Source organism: Siphateles boraxobius, unplaced genomic scaffold, assembly GCF_051911475.1.
Source record: "Siphateles boraxobius isolate OS27281-9 unplaced genomic scaffold, OSU_SipBor_1 5, whole genome shotgun sequence".
Lineage (NCBI taxonomy): Eukaryota > Metazoa > Chordata > Actinopteri > Cypriniformes > Leuciscidae > Siphateles > Siphateles boraxobius.
This window is the reverse complement of record NW_027509141.1, coordinates 11408753-11429610: the sequence shown is the minus strand read 5'-3', so window position 1 is coordinate 11429610 and position 20858 is coordinate 11408753. Positions and strand designations below refer to the sequence as shown.

General features: G+C 42.5%; 1 protein-coding gene across 1 annotated transcript in view; it reads left to right on the top strand.

Annotated features, from left to right (window-relative positions):
• Positions 1-20858, top strand: part of ttll7 (tubulin tyrosine ligase-like family, member 7) — a 172684-nt gene that overhangs the window by 87831 nt on the left and 63995 nt on the right. Inside the window, exon 10 of the mRNA XM_077202804.1 lies at positions 19045-19139. Within this exon, the coding sequence (XP_077058919.1) occupies positions 19045-19139 (95 nt within the window). The remainder of the gene's footprint in view (positions 1-19044; positions 19140-20858) is intronic.

Sequence of the window (20858 nt, the reverse complement as noted above, 5' to 3'; positions counted from 1 at the left end):
AAACACTGGTCACAGACACAAAAATGTATCTTTAATTTGCTCATTTTGATTGCTCACTAAAAAAACACATTCATCATGTTTTCAGGCCATTTCAATTTTGATTTTGATGTGACATAAAGTGGTGATATCTGAGCTGTTTATTTACTTTGTAATTAGTCTTCCCATTAATGGCATCATTTTGCTCATTCAGACTGATTCGCGAACATGGAACAATCACGAAAACAAGAGGCGGGATTTGTCTCATGAACAAATCATAGCAATCATATCATAGTGTGATGGAGACATTGCCTCCTTTCACGTGTCTTTCCCCCATTCATTCTCAAATACCCCCCACTAAACCCACCACACGCTTTAGGGGGTCTGTTAAAAGTTAAATGGGCGCAGGGGAGTCAAGAGAGATGTGGCGTCCCTCTATAACTTTACCTGCTGGTGTCGCTGTTGGACAGTGTTTTTTTAGGACACTGTTTTTGGACATTGTTTTATTTTTCTAATAGGGATTATTTTTTCATCAATTTCTTTTGAGGAAGCACTATATATTGACAGGAGAGATCTTTTTATTTTTGAGTGTGTCATTAGAGAAGCATTCTTATTAGATTTAAAATGTGTCTATCTGCTATAGTTTGACTTTTGGGCAACTTTTAAGTGTGCACTAGGTGTGGACAACTTCAGAGCTAACAGGGACACTTTTGATTGAATTGGGTCTCTACAGAGATACTTTAATCTCAGAACAGCTGGATTTCCTGTAGTTTGACCCCATACCACAAGTCTAAGTAAAAACAAAAGGAAGGTGTTTAAATTAAATATCAGCGAAATCTTTTGATGGTGTCAAGGAGCTTCTGTAACATCTACTTGCGTCAGAACGATTTTTCTCAAAAGTTGTTGAATTATTAATTAAAAAAATGGCTGACATCCTAAATCTGCAGGACTCTTGCGTGGCAGATCTTGATGAGGTGTCTTTGTTGCTTTGTGAAATGGGCCATCTGCGGGGCATCTACTCAGCGAGAGGTGATGTGGCCCGGCTCGGAGAGCTAAGAAAGCGTGAGCCGGATCAGCTTCTGCTGCTACAGTTACTGCTGCTAAGGTTACGGCTGGTACAGTAAATTCATTGATTTAGTCCACCCTCCCATCAAACTCCCCCCCCTGACGCTTAGTTGTGATGTAAATATTATCTTACGGTCCTCTCCTAAGCGATCACCTTTCTGAGGGAGATTAACATCCGAGCAGGGCAGCTCTATTAAGAGCCCAGCAAGGGCTGGCTGTGTGTGCTGTCATCTCTCTCTGTTGCTGCCATCTTTCTTAAACCATTTGTCCGTGCTTACGCTGAAGCACTAATGCTGAAGCGTGTGTCTTACACACTGTAATGTGCAAAGCTGTACCCAAAACTTTTTTTATTTTTTTTGCAATTTTGGAGCTGGCAGCAGAGTGAGCGAATGCTTTTGCTGTTATTTGTCATGGATGGAATACAAAAGAGCATATTATTATCTTAAGTGAAGAAAACCCTCCAGGATTACTGCTGATAAATGGCATTAGGCATTGTTCTTCAAAAAATCGTGCTGCCCTTTACTCATCCTCATATCGCTCCAAACATATTCCTTTCACAAAAGGTATTAATATCCTATCAAAAGAGCATTGTATAAAAAAATGATTTTGTTATGTGTAAAATGTTGTGAGCTGTATATAATATAATGCGTAATGAACATTATTTCACAAATGTCTAGTTGACTTATCAGATAATCAGTATATTTAATTTAAACATATTTGTAGAGAGGTTTGTGTTCAGGGAAGAAGGAGACGGGGACCGGCGAATGTTCAAACAAATTTTAATCATATAGAATAAACAAATAACAAAATGAAAGTAAAATGACAGCCCCTTACGTACGACTGCCGCATAAAAACATAATACAAACACAACATAAATGTCCCAGGCCTGGTCCTCTCTCGTCTCGCACTGTCGTCACTCCTCCTTTTGTTCATCCAAATCTCCTTCTGTGATACTTGAGGCCCTCACGCCACTGCGCCACCGGCCTCGCTCTGTTTTCCCGGCTCTCGTCCTGCTTTCCACAATATTATTCCTGACAGCGAAATGAATACTGCTATATGAAGGAGAACATTTCTCAGTACTAATACAAAGTAATAAAGTAATAATATTATTCCTTGGGTGTATGTTTTTTTTTTTGAGATACAGGTGATTATTATGATTTATTAATCATCAATAACACTATGACTTCTTGTATTAAATATGATATTGTTTTCTAGTCTTTTTTCTTTAAGTCTATTTATGGCATAGTTAGTTTTGGTATATATTAGAGGTGGGCATAGATTCATTTTTTTAATCTAGATTAATCTCACTGGAATCTTGGAATTAATCTAGATTAAAATGGCTCATTTGAATTCTGCCGAAGGCATTCAGAATATGTGTGCTACCCAAATAATGACTAAAAGTAAGTCTTTGAGAATAGTTCGGCTCGCGTAGGGATGTGAATTTCTGCCAAAAATGCCATTCGACAATAGAGGAGCAAAAATCGAATATCGTTCAAAAAAAATAATAAAATAAAATAAATAAATAAAACGCACAATTACAATGACAGAAAGGGAGGCCAATTTCATCTTTAGCGATTTGGCATCAAACAAACTGTTTATTAATTGAACAAGTAACATTTTCGTCGTTTTTTTTTTTTTACATATAATTGGCTAATTGGAAGAAGAAAAAAACAATAAGCATGACGTAGCTAGAGTCCATTTTTGCATCGCCAAACCAGATGCTTGTTAGATCAAAAAATAATATCATATGTCATAATGATTTTATGTGAACCTGCCTTTACCGGCAATAGCCTCCTCCTTTTTAAACAAATTAGTTTCAATGTAAACTATTCGTGTGACTATGCCCCTGCACAATACACACACATTACCGCGGGATGGTGGGTGTTCATTTCATAAACTGTACACAATGGTAGCTTATTTAACCTGTTAACGCTGCCAGTGCGCCGACGCTCTGAAGCATTTTTTTTTTTGTAGCCTATAAATTAATGTATATTTCCAACGGATAATGTCATACTTTTTAGTAGTGCTATCATGGCGTAATAATCTGTTTGGTTGTAAAATGTATTACCTGAATGAAATGAAATCGAATGTATCGTCCTGTGGAATCATTCATTCACAGACAGCTTACGAAGATGTTCAACTAATAAAGATCTTCATCGCTGGCAAAAATATGATGCATTTGCAGATTTGCTTTCACTAGACTAAACTGTAGCTCTTGATGTTCTTAAATCTTCCTGTTACGACTCCGTGTCTAGTGTGATTGAACGCGCTTCAGACGATTCAGTGCGTGAGGAACTTCTGATCTGCCAACTTGTTTGATGAAGTCTTTGAACAGAATCGACCCTAAAGGGTGATTCATATGTAAATTGAGCATCGCTCATGCCCATAAAATAGACACAGCGCACTTGGAATAAACTCATTTAACAACATGTAAAGTAACGAGAGGAACGTCGCCCAACGTAACATGTAAAAGTATACACTTTGTGTTCCTGACAGGAAAATACCCTGCTGCACGATTTGCGCGAAAATATAATGATATTCGAAAAAGCTATTTTATGATCCCAACCCAACTTTGAGAATAGATTAACGGCGATATTTTTTTTATCGCCCGATAAGAGTCTCACGTTACTCACCACTAGTGTATATATATATATATATATACATTACCCATCAAACAATTTTATAATACTTTTTAAAGAAATCTCTGAACAAGGCTGCATTTATTTGATCAAACTTATACAGTAAACACTGTGATATTCTAAAATATCATTTCAATTTAAAATAACTTTTCCATTTTATTATATTTTCAAATATAATTCATTCATTCATTCAGCTGAATTCTAATATGCTGATTTGGTGCTCAGTAATTATCTCTGCTCAGTTATTTTGTCACGTTCAGTTTTGATTTTGATTGACTCTTACTTTGTATATCGCTGCCTCCCTTCAGCCCTGGTTCCTCTTTCAGTGGCTCCGCTCAACTGAAAAGCTCCGCCTTTGCGGAAATTGTGCAGTTCTGGTATTGTTGGATTTGAGTGCAGCTTTTGATACAGTGGAACACTGTATTCTTTTAAACAGGTTAAAAACCAAGGCTGGTATCTTTGATTCAGCCGTAGAGTGGTTTGAGTCCTATTTCTCTGAGAGGAGCTTCTCTGTGAAGATTGGTCAGTCTCATTCATCGCCTGCTTCTGTCAGAGGTGGAGTACCGCAAGGCTCCATTTTGGGCCAGATTTTATTTTACTTATATGCTCCCTCTTCGTTATATTTTTGAATCTCACAAGGTTCCGTATCACATTTATGAAGATGATACCCAGTTGTACATTTCAATAAAACCTGGGTATAAGTCCTTATCTGATTTATGAGCCTGTTTAAATGACATTAAGAGTTGGATGGGTGATAATTTTCTTCAGTTAAATGAAAACAAGACTGAAGTCATTTTATTTGGTTCCCCCTATTTGGTAGACGGCCTGACCTCTAGTTTAGGACCTCTGCAAGCGAATATCCGCACTCATGTAAAGAACCTGGGTGTTGTTGTAGATTCTGAGTTAAAATTCGACAAGCAAATAAACTCTGTTGTCAGAGCCCGTTTTTTCCAGCTTAGGGGTTTATGGAAATTGAAATCTTTTCTATTTTTGGTGACCTAGAGACAGTCATTCATGCCTACATTTCAAGAAGGCTTGATTATTGTAACGCTCTGTAAACCAGTTTTCACTTTTGCATTTGCAACTAGTTCAAAATGCTGCAGCTCGCTTCTTAATGGGGAAGAAAAAACTTGAGCATATCAACCCTATTTTATCACATTTACATTGGCTACCGGTAAAATACAGAATTGAGTACAGGATTTTAACTTTTGTATTTAAACTCTTGCACAGTCTGGCTCCAGTTTATATCTCAGACCTTATTTGTTCATACTCTCCCCGAAGATCTCTTAGATCATCCTCTGACAAATTATTGACCATCCCATTGTCTCGCTTGAAATCTAAAAGTGACATAGCCCTTTTACGTATTTGGTCCTAAGCTGTGGAATTCGCTACCTCAATTTGTTATCTTCTTCGTTATGCATTTAAGTCATCTTTGAAAACGTTTCTTTTTTCTCAGGCCTATTCATAATTGTGGATATGTAGTCTTACTGAGTTAAATTTGTATACTATGTATTTTTGTACGACTGTTATTTTTATTGTGTTTTTGTGAAGCACCTTGGTCAGCAGCAATGTTGTTTGAAGGTATATATAAATAAAAGTGACCTTGACCTTTGTGTGAGGATTAACTTGCTCTGCCTATGGCCTCTAAACCCATCACTCCACCTCGGCCGATCGACCAATTGGCTCCACCTTGACTCCTCACTTCCTCAGCTCTACCTGGGACTGTCATTGTTTTGGCTCCACTGGGATCACTCGTCCCTCCGTCGCTCTGCCTCTGCCACGGACTTCTGGGACTTTGGCTCCACCTCGTCCCTCCAACCCTTTCGGCTCTGTCGAGCTCCTCCTTCCCTCCGGCTCTTCCTCAGTTCTCACTCACACTGGCTCCTCCTCAGTCCTCACTCACACCGGTTCTGCCTCAGTCCTCCGTCACCCTGGCTCCTCCTCAGTCCTCACTCACACCGGTTCTGCCTCAGTCCTCCGTCACCCTGACTCCACCTCATCCCTCCAATCATTTTGGCTCTGTCGAGCTCCTCCTTCCCTCGGCTCTGCCTCAGTCTTCACTCACACCGGCTCTGCCTCAGTCCTCAGTGTCCCTGGCTCTACCTAAGCTGCTCATTACCTCGGCTCTGCCTTGGCCCTCTTGTCACAAGGTGTATCCTGGTCTTGCCGTCCCTCTGACTGCGCCTGGGTCTCCAACACGCCCGACATCACCTCTTTCAGGCAGACTCCGGGCTCCGCCCTTGCTCCGTTACACGTGGGTCATCCTCTTCTTGGCTCCTATCTGGGTCGATCAAGGGACTCTAACTCCACTCCCCATGGTCTCGTCTGCCGCTGGCTCCCCCGTGTTCTCTTCCTCACCATTTCCTCCACCCTCCCTCCACTTATGTTGTTCCTCTCACGGCTGCAGTTGGTGCCTACCGAGAAAGGGGGGTAATGTCACAAAATCGAATTCTTCCTTACTGGAAAAACTGTAGGCTAAAAGTATTTGAAATGTTTGAAGTATTTGAAAAACAGTGAGCCAAAAGAGTAGTATATACAAAAACATAGTATTAAAAAAAAAAGTAGGCGAAAAGTACCCGGATTACTTACTACTGACTTACTACACTGAGATTCTTTAGTGCACATTCGATGGAGAGGATTTGTGAAAGGCGGTGAAGCCATGCAACTGTCAATGGTAGGTCACATGACAGTAACAACATGGTGGAGTTAGTCCGAATTTCATTAATTCTACCCATATTCATACTATAAAGAACATATTTTATTAACCCTCTGAGGTCTGCTATCGCGCCGGCGCGATAGTCTCGCTTTTTTTCTTATCAGTGCAAAAGAGACTCAAAATACTCTGTTGATTTTAATCTTACGTGTTAGTGTTATACATCATTCGATCCTGTTAAGTGTGTATTTTTTTTTTTGTGTATACTCACAGAATAAACAAAGTATTGTGCTTTTAGTCAAATAAAAGAAAAATAAACATGATGCTAGTTTTGCCTTCTCTCTGTCAGTTAAGTCCATTCTAAAACGCGTCCGAAAATTAACTGTAATTCCGCGAATACTTGTCATACAGGCACAAGTGTTTTTCCATAATGAAGCTTGAACTCTCTTCTTTTAAATGAATTAATTTATATAAAAAAAACAAATATTCTCAGTTTATGTAATCTGTACGAAAAGGGAGAGATGTCAGTCTTTTTCTTTCCAGCTCATTATACCTAATTACGCGTTAATGTGCCACGCCCACGGAGAGCCCGCGGTATTCAAACACAAATGATCTAAGGCAAGCCATTCAAACATGCCAACGCCCACCAGCTGGATTATAAAACAGATCAAGTTTAGAAAGTATCTTACTACCGCTGTGTACACAGCGCATCCCAACGCTGTGAGGAATAATACTATCTAATAACCCTGGAAAATGTACCAGAAGTGCTGGTAGTTTCATTTGGAGGAGCAATGGATCCAGCTGATGTAGTAAGTCATTTATTCTTAAGTGCTTTGTTCTAATCGCGATATTAAATAGTGTCTGTAAACCGCAAAAAGACTTTTTTAAATAGGAATTGCGTGTCTGTGTGTAGGCTAAATTATGAATGAACGACAGAGGCGCATGCGCACGCGTTGTTTACTACAGTTATACAGTACAGCGCGTGTCTGTGCCGTTCATTCACTCTCGCACCTACATTAGTAAACATGTACATGAACACATCCAAACTATATTGCTATCCTACTAAGATGAGTAAAAATAGACTGAAATATGTTGAAATAAAATGCCTATATAAGCAACAAACTGCAAATGCATGCTACTATAATATAATAAACACGATATGTTACAGAGTAAATATGAATGTTTAGACAAGATTTCGTGATTAGTTTTGGATAGATTATAAAGTTTTGACTGTAAAAAAAGACTACTGTCACATTAAATAGGCTTTTGTTCGCCAATTTCTGCTCATATGTTAAATATACTATAGTATGGGATGTTTTGTCAAAACCAAAGTAGGTATATTGAATTATCAACTAAGATGTTATTTAGTGTTTGTTCCAATATTTAAACCAATGCATCCTTACCTTTTTTTAATATGTATGATAAAATGTATACTTTTTACAAAGAAAGAATACACTTGAAATATTGTTTAAATTGTAATTGTTGTTGTTATTGTAACCTATTTGTAATTGGTTACCATTTCTTATTGTAATATATATATATATATATATATATATATATATATATATATATATATATATAAAATTTCTTTTGTCCGAGGTCGCATTCTTTGGTACCCAGTGACACAGCTGTGTGAAAGGCTCATTAATATGTAGCTGGCACATTATCCGGCCTTTGTCTTCTCAGGTGTGAACAAGCTTCCACGCATATTGCCTTTCCAAACAAAAGGTGTCTTATAAAATTTAAATCAATGTATTGTTTTGTGTAAATGATTAGGCAGGATGATTTTCAGATCATTTTGAAGCAAAAATTCTAGGCAACAACACCCATTAGTCAAAAGTCTTGTGGACACATATTTAGTATGTGTTTTGTGGCCTTATTTCAGACACTTTAAGTTTTAGTTTTTTCAATAACCATGCATAAACAATATTCTCTCAAAAATACAAACATGTACATACATCTTGATCACATATTATGGTAGCCCTGTTTGTGCTAAATAGAGTGTAATTACACCTTTGCAATTAATATGTTTATAAGCAACTGAAAAAAGCACAAATGTCAGGGCATGTCAAAACATCTCAAGGACCCCCAAAACACCTTAGACCTCAGAGGGTTAACGGTCGCGAAGTACATGCAAACACCTAACCCTTTCTGTTTCTTTGGTTGTCATGGTTTCATTTTGTTTTCATAGTTACTCATTTTTTTGATTGATTACTTCCTCTGATTTCTAGTTTAGTTCTCATTATACTTCATCACACCGGATAGCTAGACCGGAAACAAAACAGGCACGCCGCACACACTTGTTTGGACTTGCGCGGCGGCCAAAGAGTAGTAGGCTAACGTTACGTTTTGAGTGGATGGCGGGAGCGCGTGACGTCGATCTAGAGACGTGCACTCTCAGCGCAATATAGTGCGGCGCGGGACTAGATTTGATGGCCGAGTGCGAGCGCGGGCGGTAATGCACTCACTCTGTGTGTGCGGGTACGGGAGAATAAAACGATTTGCGGGCCTCCCGCAAACTAGAAATATCTATGAATAAAACAAAAACTAATAAATTTGTATTCATATGTTGCAGAAAAGCAACAAGAACAACTAAAACAAAATAGATAAGATTTACAGGCCAGAGTTTCTTTTTATAACATGTTTGCAGCGTTGAGCAATGTAGCCAATCACAGACATATGTGTTGATTTCTTGAAGGCAATGGCCAATCAGATGCATTTAAAATAGACTCCCCTCACCGCTCAAAACTGACTTTTTGTTCAGTGCTGAATTCTGTAGGCTGGCAAATCCTCTAATTATAACAAACAAAGTGTATATATTATGAAAGATTCATTGTGCAGTCAGCTACATTGATAATCACAGAGATGTGTGAGATTGCGATGAACTGATGTCACCTTTTTAGGAATTTTTAAGGGAGCGCACTTTGCGCGCATTCAGTCATGCCAAACCATGCACGCAGTAGCCTGCTTGCTTTTATGTTATAACAGTGGTTTGTGTTAATGCTTTAATAAAAAAAAATTATCAGGAGCATTTATGCTGATGTGTATGGTGGCGACACATAGGTGTAAGTATTTGGAGGTAGCCGACAAATACCAAAGTCTATTTTTCCGGCCGGGAGCGGGACAAAAATGATGCGGGCGGGAGAAAGTAACATAGAAAGTAGTTGAGAACGTCAGTTAAAACAACCCACGTATTAAAAAAATGGTCAGGTTTATATCGGGCTCATAATTACAGTTAATGTGTCCTGTCGGGCCGGTCTCGGACAGAACTGTGCACGGGCTTGGGTAGGGTCGGGCTTGATTTTTTGGGCCCGATCTAAGCTCTACAATGGATGACTTCAGACAGAAACACATGGATACCACAGCTAAGGACAAACTTACTGCCGATCCACTTTTCCATGTTGATAAGAGCATTAAAATTAGAAAAAAATAATGGGACAAACAGAAATCAAGGGACATTTAGAATCGATAAAAATGTGTGATTAATCACGATTAATTGTGAGTTAACTATGGCATTAATGCGATTAATCACGATTAAATATTTTAATCATTTGACGGCACTAATATATATATATACACATATTGTTTTACTGCCACTTGTTTGAATGATTTCTACTATTTTGATTAACCTCATTATTTTTTGTTTATAATACAAAGGCTGCATAAAAGATCCTTCTCCTAGTTTTTGCCTGACCTGCCTGATATTATTATCAATGCTGAAAACAGTTTTTGCTGCTTAATATTTTTGTGTGAAACCATTATAAAACTATACCATTCTAAATAAATTGTATATAATTTTATTCAGCAAGGTTGCATTAAATTGATTAAACATGACAATAAATACATTTATAATACTACAAACGATTTCTACTTCAAATTAATGCTGTACATTTTAATTTTTAAAAATATTTTAATATAAAACTGTAATTATATTTAAACTAATAATATTTCTGTTTTACTGTATTTTTGATCAAATAGATTAAGCCATGCTTAAGCATAAGATACTTCCTTCTAAAAAAAAAAAAATTTCAAGCTTTTGATCAGAAGTGTATGTTTCTGAAACTAAAATATGGCATGTTATTTATTAAGAAAATTGTAAGCATTTTTCACTTGTATTTCTTGAATTATAGATGTTTTTCTGTCCCTTGCAATAATAAGAACAGCAAAAGATTGAGTTTCTGGTCAACATTTCAAATACTGCAGCACTGTGCATAAAAGTTATGAATGAATATTACCATATATCACTGCGATTGTGCAGATATCACGAGCTGGTCTCATTTCCTGTGCTGTTTTTTCCTCCCAAGTTCCAAAGAGAAAATAACTCTGGCATCTGATGAATTAGCTTGTGTTGGCAGGAATGTGACAGATTATACTAATGCACGGAAAGACATTCTATTGCTCAATTATCTCTAATTAACTGCTCAAATCATTCTGAATGGTTATAAATTATTTAATTCAAACAAATATGTAAAGCAGAATGCAAAGCTTTGGTTTTCATGCGTTTCAATCGTGCCATTATTCCATCCAAAGCGAACCAAACTAAGCTGATCTGATACATATAAAATGTATATGCGCGCTCATCACACTGGGTAATGAAAAAATGAAAGGGCTAACAATATATTTGCATTTAGTGATGACTTATTTCCCAGTCAGCTGTCAGACATGCATGAAGTGGCAGCACTTGAATAGTTTCCTCGTGCAAAGATAAAATATTGTGCCGATCAAGTGGTGAAGTCTATCTCTATCATCATTGGTTGTTCTGTTACATTCTCTGAAAGGACCCAAAAGCAGAAAAATCTATTTATTGCAACTCACATATAAACAACGCGAGCCGCTGGGCAATTGGTAGAGGGAAATTCAAATTGGCTGGTGTTGAAATCCAGATCAGCCCATCAGCAAATAAGATGAACAGAGATATCAAACAAGGGGCAGATAGAAATAGAGAAATCCAAGCTCAAGGTCAAGATTAGGCTGATAGAACGGCAAGACAGTCCAAGCAGGCAAGCAATGTACTGAGGGAGAATCCATACTCCAAAACCAGAACCAGGTCAGATGCTCAAAACCAGGAGAGCTGTCCAAATCCGGAGAGTTCCAGGGTGGCAAACAGGCAACCGAAACACAACTGGGCAGAAGACAAAAACTCAACAAAACAAAACCAACAGGGATCCTAAACTTAACAAAATAATGGCAAAAGAGGCTGGAGACACAAAACACACTGGCAGAGAACAGAGGGAAAAAAAGAATATATATATATATATATATATATATATATATATATATATATATATATATATATATTCTTTTTTTCCCTGGCCGCACTTATTGCAGCGCGCGATCGGCTGAGCGTGGTCTCAGGAGAGACAAAAACCAAACAAGAGAAAAGAAAACAAAAGAAGTGATCAAACCCAAGTGCTGACAGGTTCAGCATAATGGACTGGTTGGTTTGTTGCCTGGCTGATCACCTTTGTCCCAATCAGACATCATATTTAAAAAAACAACAACATATGTTTTGTTATGTAACAAGCAAGCCAGGAAAATGTCTCTAGCACTGAAGAGAAGCAGATAACATCAGATCATGATATGCCTTTGTGTCACAAACTCGATGGAAATAGACATGCAGTCTTTCTTCCATCTTTTGATTTAATGGTACCACATAAGCAATGACATGTGAATTGTCTAGTAATCACTGGCTGTGCTTTGAAAGCTCAGTAGCAAACAAGATCAAAGTTACAATTGTTTGAACTTTCAATGTCGCATGACCTGCATTTACTCGCCCTCATGTTGTTCCAAACCCTCGTGATATTCTTTCTCCCAGTTATAAAAAAATTAAGATTTGTTTTCCATGCTCTTTTCCATGCCATTACAATTAGTGGACAATTAAGTTGTCTCTTTCGCAGGGGACTCAGAACCGGGTTCCCTTTCAGTCGATAACGTCAGACGTAGTCTCGCTAGAGAGCCTATCCTCTTCGAGTACTATTGAACGAGCCAATGTAATTGGCGTGCGTGATTCGCATCACACACTCCGTCCCCGCGGCGCGGGTATAAATACGGAAGTGGATACACGCACTAGTTGCCTTTCGCTTCGGAGCCGATCGTTTGATGTCTCTGAGAGTGCTGTTGTCTACAACGAGCGAGTGTGTCGGTGTTCTTCAGGAAGACTCTCCAAGTGCTGGTGTTCTACAGCGCGAGTGCAGCGGTGATCGCGAGCTCTGAGCTCTCAACTGCTGTTTTAACAGCAACAAATTTCTAAATGTTTGTGTGTGTTGATGGCTGGTTAGAGGGCGGAACAGTGAGTGCTTCACTTTTTAATTTCTCTGTTCAGTGTTGCCGCGGTCATTCCCCTGTGTGCTCCGGCACTGGTGACGGTCCTATTTTCTGAAAGAGCAACACGGGTGCGTTTGCTTCTTTTTCAAGATGTCATTCCGCCCGTGCGTTTCTGGGTGCGGTCGTTCCCTGTCTCTCTCTGATGGTCCCAACTGTTGTGTCACGTGTTTGGGCTTACAGCACGCTGAGACAGCTTTTGTGGACAGCTCATGTTTTCACTGTGGGAACATGACTGTCGCAGTTTTGAGGGCGAGACTCGCCTTCTTTCGCGGAGAGCGAGTCCCCATTACCATGCCCCACCCTGGGTGCTGTGTGGGATGGGTGACCGGAGGATAGTGTTGGATGTTCCGCCCGGTAACCATTCCCTGTGGGCTCCTCACTCCTCCCTTCCACTGCAACCACTGGAGCCTCCTGTGTTGTCTGCTGGTCCATCTGTAATGGGTGGGCCATCGGTTTCACTCGGGGCTCCCCTGGAGGACAGGACGCCGATTGCGGCTTCGGAGGGTGAGCTGACTTCTAGAGATGATGACTCGGCTGCATTGTCTCCCTCCGGGAGTTCAATGTTGCCCGAGCCGGATCCAGAATTATCAGCTATGCTGAAACGGGCCGCCGAGGCTGCCGGGCTCGAGTGGAACCTCCACCGTGTCCCGTTCAGTCTCGGTTGGAATCTGGAGTTTGGTATCTTGGGGCGGGCCGCGCTGGTTCTCAGCTCGCCGCCCCAGTGCCTTTCTTTCCCGAAATGCATGGAGAGCTTATCAGGTGGTGAACAGCATCTTTCTCTGCCAAAAACTGCCTGAATAGCTTTTCCCCCTCATTACCCTTGATGGAGGAAAGGTGAAGGGTTGCGAGGTGTCCCTCCATTGGAGCGGTCTGTCGACACAGGTGCACCTGTGTCCGGCGGCCGCTGCCTTTTGGGGGGATCCTCGTGTCCCCCCTAAGGCCTGTGAGTTTTCGAAGGCCTGTGAGCTTACAAAGCATGTGGGCAAGCCGCTTCCTCTTGCGTGCCATGGCGTTGCTGCAAGCTAGGGCACCCATGGCATGCACGAGGGTAATCCAGACCGTGCGCTCATAGGTGAGCACCGCACTGCATCCGACCTCACCCTCCGGGGGCATGAGTGTCGTAGCGTGCGTGATCGGTCTGGCGATGTCCACCTTGGTGGTCCAGTAGCGCCTTCGTTGGCTCAGCCTGGTTGGTATGGCGGATGCGGACAAGGTTCGGTTCCTGGTCTCCCCAATTTCCCAGGTTGGGCTGGTCGGCGACGCGGTGGAGAACTGCATCCAACAGTTCTCTGCCGCTCAAGCGCAGACGGAGGTCATCCGGCACATCCTGTTGCTCCGGCCAGCTGCTGCCTCCACCCGCCGCCGGTGGCAGCTCTTCCGCCTGCTCGTCGCCGTGGGCGTTCCCCGGCCGCAGTAGAGACGCCCAGCCCGCGCAAGTGACAGCGAAAGCATTCTGGAGCGGGCCGCCCAGGAATGGATGAGATGCTCTTGGAGTGGCACGATCACTCCCTCCCCCCGGGTGAGGGCCGGGTGGAGCCTTTGTTTGTGTGTGTGTCTGTTCCGCCGCTGGCTCCCTAAAAAAAAAAAAAAAATGCCGAGCAAGCGGTACCCACACTTCAAAGAGAGAGCAATTTCATCTGTTCCTGGGTCCCAAGAGGGCCAGTCTGGCGGGTGTGACCCTGTATAGCCTTACACCCCTCAGCTCCCCCTTGGTCGCCAGCAGGCAGCTTGGTGCGTTCGAGGACCCAGTCATCCGCCTTCTCACGCGCCCCCTGCCGCTTGTGCAGACAGGTAAGTGTTGCACAGCACACTAACACCACTCTCTCTACTTTGCTGCCCCACCTCAGGCTCGGCTACCCTGCTCAAGTCAGTGATAGTCATCACATTAGGTGTTGAGAAGACGTGCTCCTGAAAATTCAGTGATATTCATCACACCGAGTGTTGAGCAGTGCTCCTGACTTGTGCGTGCTTATCTTATCCTGCTGGCGAAGGATCTGATATAGCCGCTCCTCCAGCCGGTACGAAGGCCAGTTGTAAACTCGTTCTTCGTGCTACTAGGTCGTGGGTCGTGACCATCTTGGCCCAAGATTGGTCTGCAGCTCCGACATGAAAGACATGTGCTTAAAAACAGATCTCTACCTTCCGCACCGCAGGCCATCCTGTGGGTTGCGTGTAAGGGTGGAGTATCAGTACAATTTCCTTCCATTTGAGTGCTCCAGAGCCCGTTGGGTCTTCAGGTCAACTGCAAGAGAGTAATCTCGCCCACGGGCTTAGTATCTCTTTTTCAGTTTTGGAGATGGACTCGGTCTAACACTTCTCTCCAATGAGAATGTGTTCAGCTGGTGTTTGAAGTGAGAAAGGGTCCCACTGAAAGAACTTTCAGAGGCTCCTAGGGTATATGGTAGTTGCAGCAATTGGCTTCCTCCATATGTAGACCGCTTCAGCGCTAGCTTCATGATCGAGTCCCGAGGTGACCGTGGCAGAGCAGCTCACCCTGTGTGACTATAGTTCATCCCGGTCTGCTGCCAAACCCTCTTCAACAGAGGGGCCATGTACAAAGGCCGTGTTTTAACGGGGGCCTGGGCGACCCTCGACTACACGGGCATTCGTGCCTCGAGTTGTTAGACATTGCGACCGTTGCGCAAGCTTCCCTTGCATGTCACAACTCACCCGTCACCTCCTCCTTGGGGTCAGAAGCTTCTGAGGACGCTTTGTTCCACTTTTCCCGCTTTACTCAATCGTGCCGCCATCGAGCCTCACGACAGTTATAGCCAGGGCAAGTGGAGACTCCATCCCCTGGGTCCAGATGGGTCATGACCATTCCGGGGCCGCTCAGTTGCCCCTCCGGTTTCGTCTTCCTGCCAGTGTTTGTACAAACCGAGCGGACTACCCTTGAACAAACACTGGCTCTCAGCTGCCCCAGGGGCCCGCAGAAATGCGTTTAACCCCAGTGAGCCTTCTAAAAGCGACTGCGACTCATGGTCGCCTTGCGCCTGCTCAAGTCAGTGAATTCATCACACTTCATGTTGAGCAGAAATGCTCCTGAAACTCAGTGAAGTTCATCGCACTCAGGTGTTGAGCAGCAATGCTCCTGTAGCTCAGTGAGTTCATCACACTCAGGTGTTAAGCAGAAATGCTCCTGTAGCTCAGTGAATTCATCACACGCAGTGCTGAGCAGAAATGCTCCTGGTGCTCAGTGAAGTTCTTCGCACTCAAGTGTTGAGCAGAAATGCTCCTGAAGCTCAGTGAGTTTATCACACTCAGGTGTTGAGCAGGAATGCTCCTGAAGCTCAGTGAACTTATCACACTCAAGTGCTGAGCAGAAAATGCTCCTGAAGCCCAGTGATCTTCACATGTTGTGTTGAGCAATGCTCCTGTCTTTTTGCGCCCGTCGCTTGCACCTACGTGCCAAGTCAGGAGAGGAACAGGTCTGCATAGTTGCCCCTTATTGGCCCAACTAGACCTGGTTCCCATTGACAGCCTTCCTGACTTCCCTCGAAAACTCTTTCAGGGACGGGGCAGGATTGCACCCGCGTTCTTCCCCCGGAGATTCCGGGCGGTCTTACATCTGAACGCGGAGGTTCAGGTGGCTATCACAGGGACATGTGATAGTTACCATCACTTCTGCGAGCACCCCCTAGAAATGGGTAGCGTGCTTACGCCTTTAGAAGTGGAACCTAGTCGTTGAGTGCGTCTTCTCTCCAGAGGAGATCCTGAAAGCTTTTGATCACTTCAGTGCTCTCTTTCCTGCAAAATGGGTTGGAGTAGGCTGTATTCCTTCACCCTCAAAATGATGTTGCCTCGGTGTTTAAACGACGCTCATCGTGTTGCAGAAGTGTGCAGAAGCACGTTCTGATTGTCAGGTTCCTGAGGAGCAAGGTCTTGTAAATCCTTGCGTCCCTCTTTATCCTCCTGGGCCTTGTCCCTGGTGGAACTGCACTGCAGAGACCGCCCCATAGCCACTGCAGGCAGTGAGTTAAAAATTCTGTTATATCAGTTCTCCTGCTCGCGGGAGGGTAGGGACTTGCTCGCTTTCGGTGAACGTATTGTGCCTGGAGTCTGGGCCGGCTAACTCTCACAAGCTGAGACCCCGGCTCGGATTGTGCCCAAGGTTCCTACCTCTCCCGTAATAGGAGCAGGTGGCGAGCCTGCAAACGCTGCCCTGGAGGAGGCAGATCCAGCCCTTGCTTCTCTGTCCGTTCGCTTGGACGTGTACAGAATGCAAGCCACAGACCTCAGACCAGCTCTATAAATATCTGTTGGAACTCAGCAGAGAGGGAAGGCTGTTTCCATGCAAAGTTGCACTTAGTGCTTGCCTTCATTTCGGTAAAAATCCGAGATGCAACATGTCCACTTAGGTGTTGAGCTCCTCTATGATGAGTGTAAAGTGCTCCGCCTGGGCGTTGACGATATGCTTTGCTAAACAGATTCTAGAGTTGGGGGCTGGACGACACCTAGTTGAACCGCTGCTTCCCGTGGGCTCCCTTCTCATGAAGCCAGTTTCACCGCGAGTCCCGGTTCAAGTGTCGGCTTGCTGCGCTATTCCCCTCCTATGGACTGGATACGTGCGCCTTTCTACTCCAGTTGAGTTCCCTTAAAATTGAGCCCTGTTGAGTTCCTCCACATCCCTCCGACGTCGGACGTGCGGAATGTCTGGTGTTAGGCCTACCACTCGTAAGCAGTGTGGAACCTGTGTTAGGCTGGGTCCATATGTTGCGGTCCCTACGGCGACCCCATATGTGTATTCTTCCACGATACGGCTCCCTGCGGCGAGCCCGTGTCTTCCCTCGGCAGAGTCTCTCTGCCGTCACTGTCCGGTGTGTCTCCCCCCGTCTTAGGCTGGAGCCACCCCAGTGACATTCCATATGTAAGACTGCCCGGTTTCCGCCCAGTTCATATGTGTATTCTCCACGTTACCTCCCTCTGGGTTGGATGTGGCTTCCGCAGCGTCCCTTCCTTCCAATGTACGGGGAACGCTTTCCCAGTGGTCCTGTAGGAACAGCAGTGACTTCCCTGGCCTAAGCCCTGTCCTTCCCTGCCTTAAATTTGCGGGGGCATCAGGAGGCTTTGGTTTAGGCACTGGAAGGTGGCAGCGTTAGTGGCGTTTTCAAAGCTTATCCCAATTCAGTCGACCGTCGACTACGTCTGACGTTATCGACTTAAAAGGGAACGTCCTGGTTGCGTATGCAACCCACCGTTACCTCAAGGAGGGAACTGAGGACGTAGTCCCCTTGCCACTACCGCTGGACCACCGCTGACCCCGGGTTACTCTCGGCTCCTCAGCGAAAAGCAACTAGTGCGTGCATCCACTTCGATATTTATACCCGCGCCTGCGGGGGCGGAGTGTTTGATGCGAATCACGCACGCCAATTACATTGGCTCGTTCAATAGTACTCGAAGAGGATAGGCTCTCTAGCGAGATCCCAATTCAGTCGACCGTCGACTACGTCCTCCGTTCCCTCCTTCAGGGAAAGGTGGGTTGCATACGCAACCAGGACGTTTCATACGCAGAGACGCTTTCAAACTTTAAAAATGATAAATGAAAATATCTTAAACATGGTTCATACAATTTGTGTGTTCCTTGAAGATTTTTAGTTATTCAGTTGAAGGTACCAGAACAATTTTGCGTTTTTTTATACCTGATTTTGGATATCAGACAAAACTGCAGACAGTTTTGGATACCAAAAAAAATGGATGGCTTCTCGCAGGATCTGGCAAAGAGGCTGGATCCAATATGGACGTGGATATGGAGATTCTATCTAATATTTTTGCTGAGCAATGCCTGATTTGTGACCAAAATTGTTCTTTTGAGTATAACCTTTTCAGTGAATTTCTTGAACTTTTTTACAATGAATACAATGACAAATCAGAATGACCTGGTTCTTGAGTCCAGTAATCTGGTTTTAGCAGTTAAGAACTCATTGGAAGGGACGTTTTTCAGTGAATAATAGTGTACATTTTGTCTGTTTCTCACACAAAGCTGTCTTTTAGCTTCAGAAGACGTATATACTAACATACAGTATAGTCGACATTTGAAGTGGATCCAAAAAGTGAATCAAAGTTGTCCTAAGACAAGAACGGGTATTGTTCAGAATTCATGTATAACTTTGATGAAAGGTTTTGATCCACTTCAAATGTTGACTACTGTAGTACATGAGGCACTCTATATTCTCAACATCAGTGCCAATTGCGGTTCTTTGGACACTAAGACAGAACTTGTTTTTAATGAGAACTGATGCCTCTGATTTCACTAATGGGTAAAAGTGACCATTTCTACTGTGGGTTCTCAGTCTCCTTTAAAAGTTGGTGATTGCTTCAGGTTTTGATTTTGAAGTTGAAAAACAATATGAAAGCAAAACATCTCTCTCTCTCTTTTCCCCTCTACAGATCAATCGTGCTCCGAGTTTTGGGACAGATCAAAAGATTGATTACGATGTGAAGAAGGGGGCTTTACTCAATGCCCTGCAACTGCTCAACATCAGGTATGAGGCATTACTCTCTCCAGAGTGCCGTTAGATAGAGAAGCGAATGAGTTAATCAGAAATCTCGCTCTCCATTGTCGGCTGTCCACCAGTATTTTTTGTTTTCAAAAATATTGATTTCTTGATCTCAACTAAAAAGTTGTCTGAAACTCTTTGATGGGTCCTCATGCATTTGTTTTAGCTACTGTTTGATTTAAGATTTAAGAATACATTTTTTTTTTGGAGTTTTAGTTTATTGTGAGCACATTACGTGCAGCACCTGGTGTATTTACAATATTTTCTGTTGCAGTGTGAAGACCCCAAAAAGTATTTGGAAACTTAAGTTATACTTAACAATATCTGAAAGTCACTGTTTTGCATAACAACATATTTAAAAAAGTGGCTTTTGCAAACGAATTGTGAGAGGCCAACCTTTTTTCAGGGCTACCTATCTTTTTTTCACAGAACTAACTGAGCCATTTTTGCCGTGACCCTTATGCACCTGATACCAAGATGATACTTAGTAGATGTATGGAGTTCATACAGGTTTAAAGACAAACTCAACTCAAGATTGATAACCTCAAAATGTCACAATATTTTTTGTCTTCATTTTGAACAAAATCTCACTTTCTTTGGATTGTTTGGGACCACTGTAGTTTTGTTTGGATTTAAAGAAGCATTCTTGGTTGAAGTTAAGCTCTAGCGACAGGATATTATTAAGTTTGCCTTAAGTTGTCTAAATCACTTTTTATGCAATGGAACTACTTTTTTAGGATGAAGTTCTATTTAATAGTTACTGTTGTAGTTCTTATATGTGTAAAGAATTACTTTACAGATAGTATAATACTGTATGTCGCATTCCTCTCTTTTGCCATCAGAATTGATATAATGTGAATTACCAGGTTTACTGAATTTAAATGGTTATGAAATAAGTTAAAATAAATGCATATAACAAGGTGTGCAACTTATTTTATCCCACTCGTCCCAACACATATAATATTTATAGTTTTATAGTTATAATTTTAAAATAATTACAGCAATTGTATATTTTCATTTTAATGTTTTTTTTTACTATGCTGTATGATTGCCCCACTTAAGTTGTAAGTGCTTAACTGTAAATACTAAGGGTAATGCACGACAGTTATATGTGTGTGTGTGTGTGTGTGTGTGTGTGTTTGTTTGTATGAAAGTTGTGAATGTTTGCTTGTACTTACTTTCAAAATTTCAGTGACTGACTGCCTGTGTACATCTGTGCGTGTATAGTTGTAGGTCAGTATGCGGGGTATCCGGTGATTGATTACCGTAGACCTGGCCTTCAAATCCTAGGTCCACCCTTTGTACTAAATGTACCAGAGTGGCCCAACAATGGTCCTAGGAAACAATAGCAGACAAACTCAATACAGGAGTGGATCAGGTTTCAAGGATCCATTGCTACCATTCTGTCGGAGTGATTTTCTTGGAAGTCTCCACAGACGTTTACTGTGTCCCAACTGATCCAGCTGAGTTCTTCCCAGTAACATATCAAAGCAACTCCTGTGTTATTTCCCCAGCAGTGGCTGGACAAATCCAATAACTCAGCGGGAAGTGTGAAAGTCGTATCAATAAAACGAGAGGGTTCCCCAGTGGTTCAGGAGCCCACTGACCCTGAGTGGTCACTTTCAACATCAAATTTGAAGGGCCAGTGAGCGATGAAATCTTGAAGTGCTGAATGCTGTCAAGTCGAGTGATGTATGGAGTCTC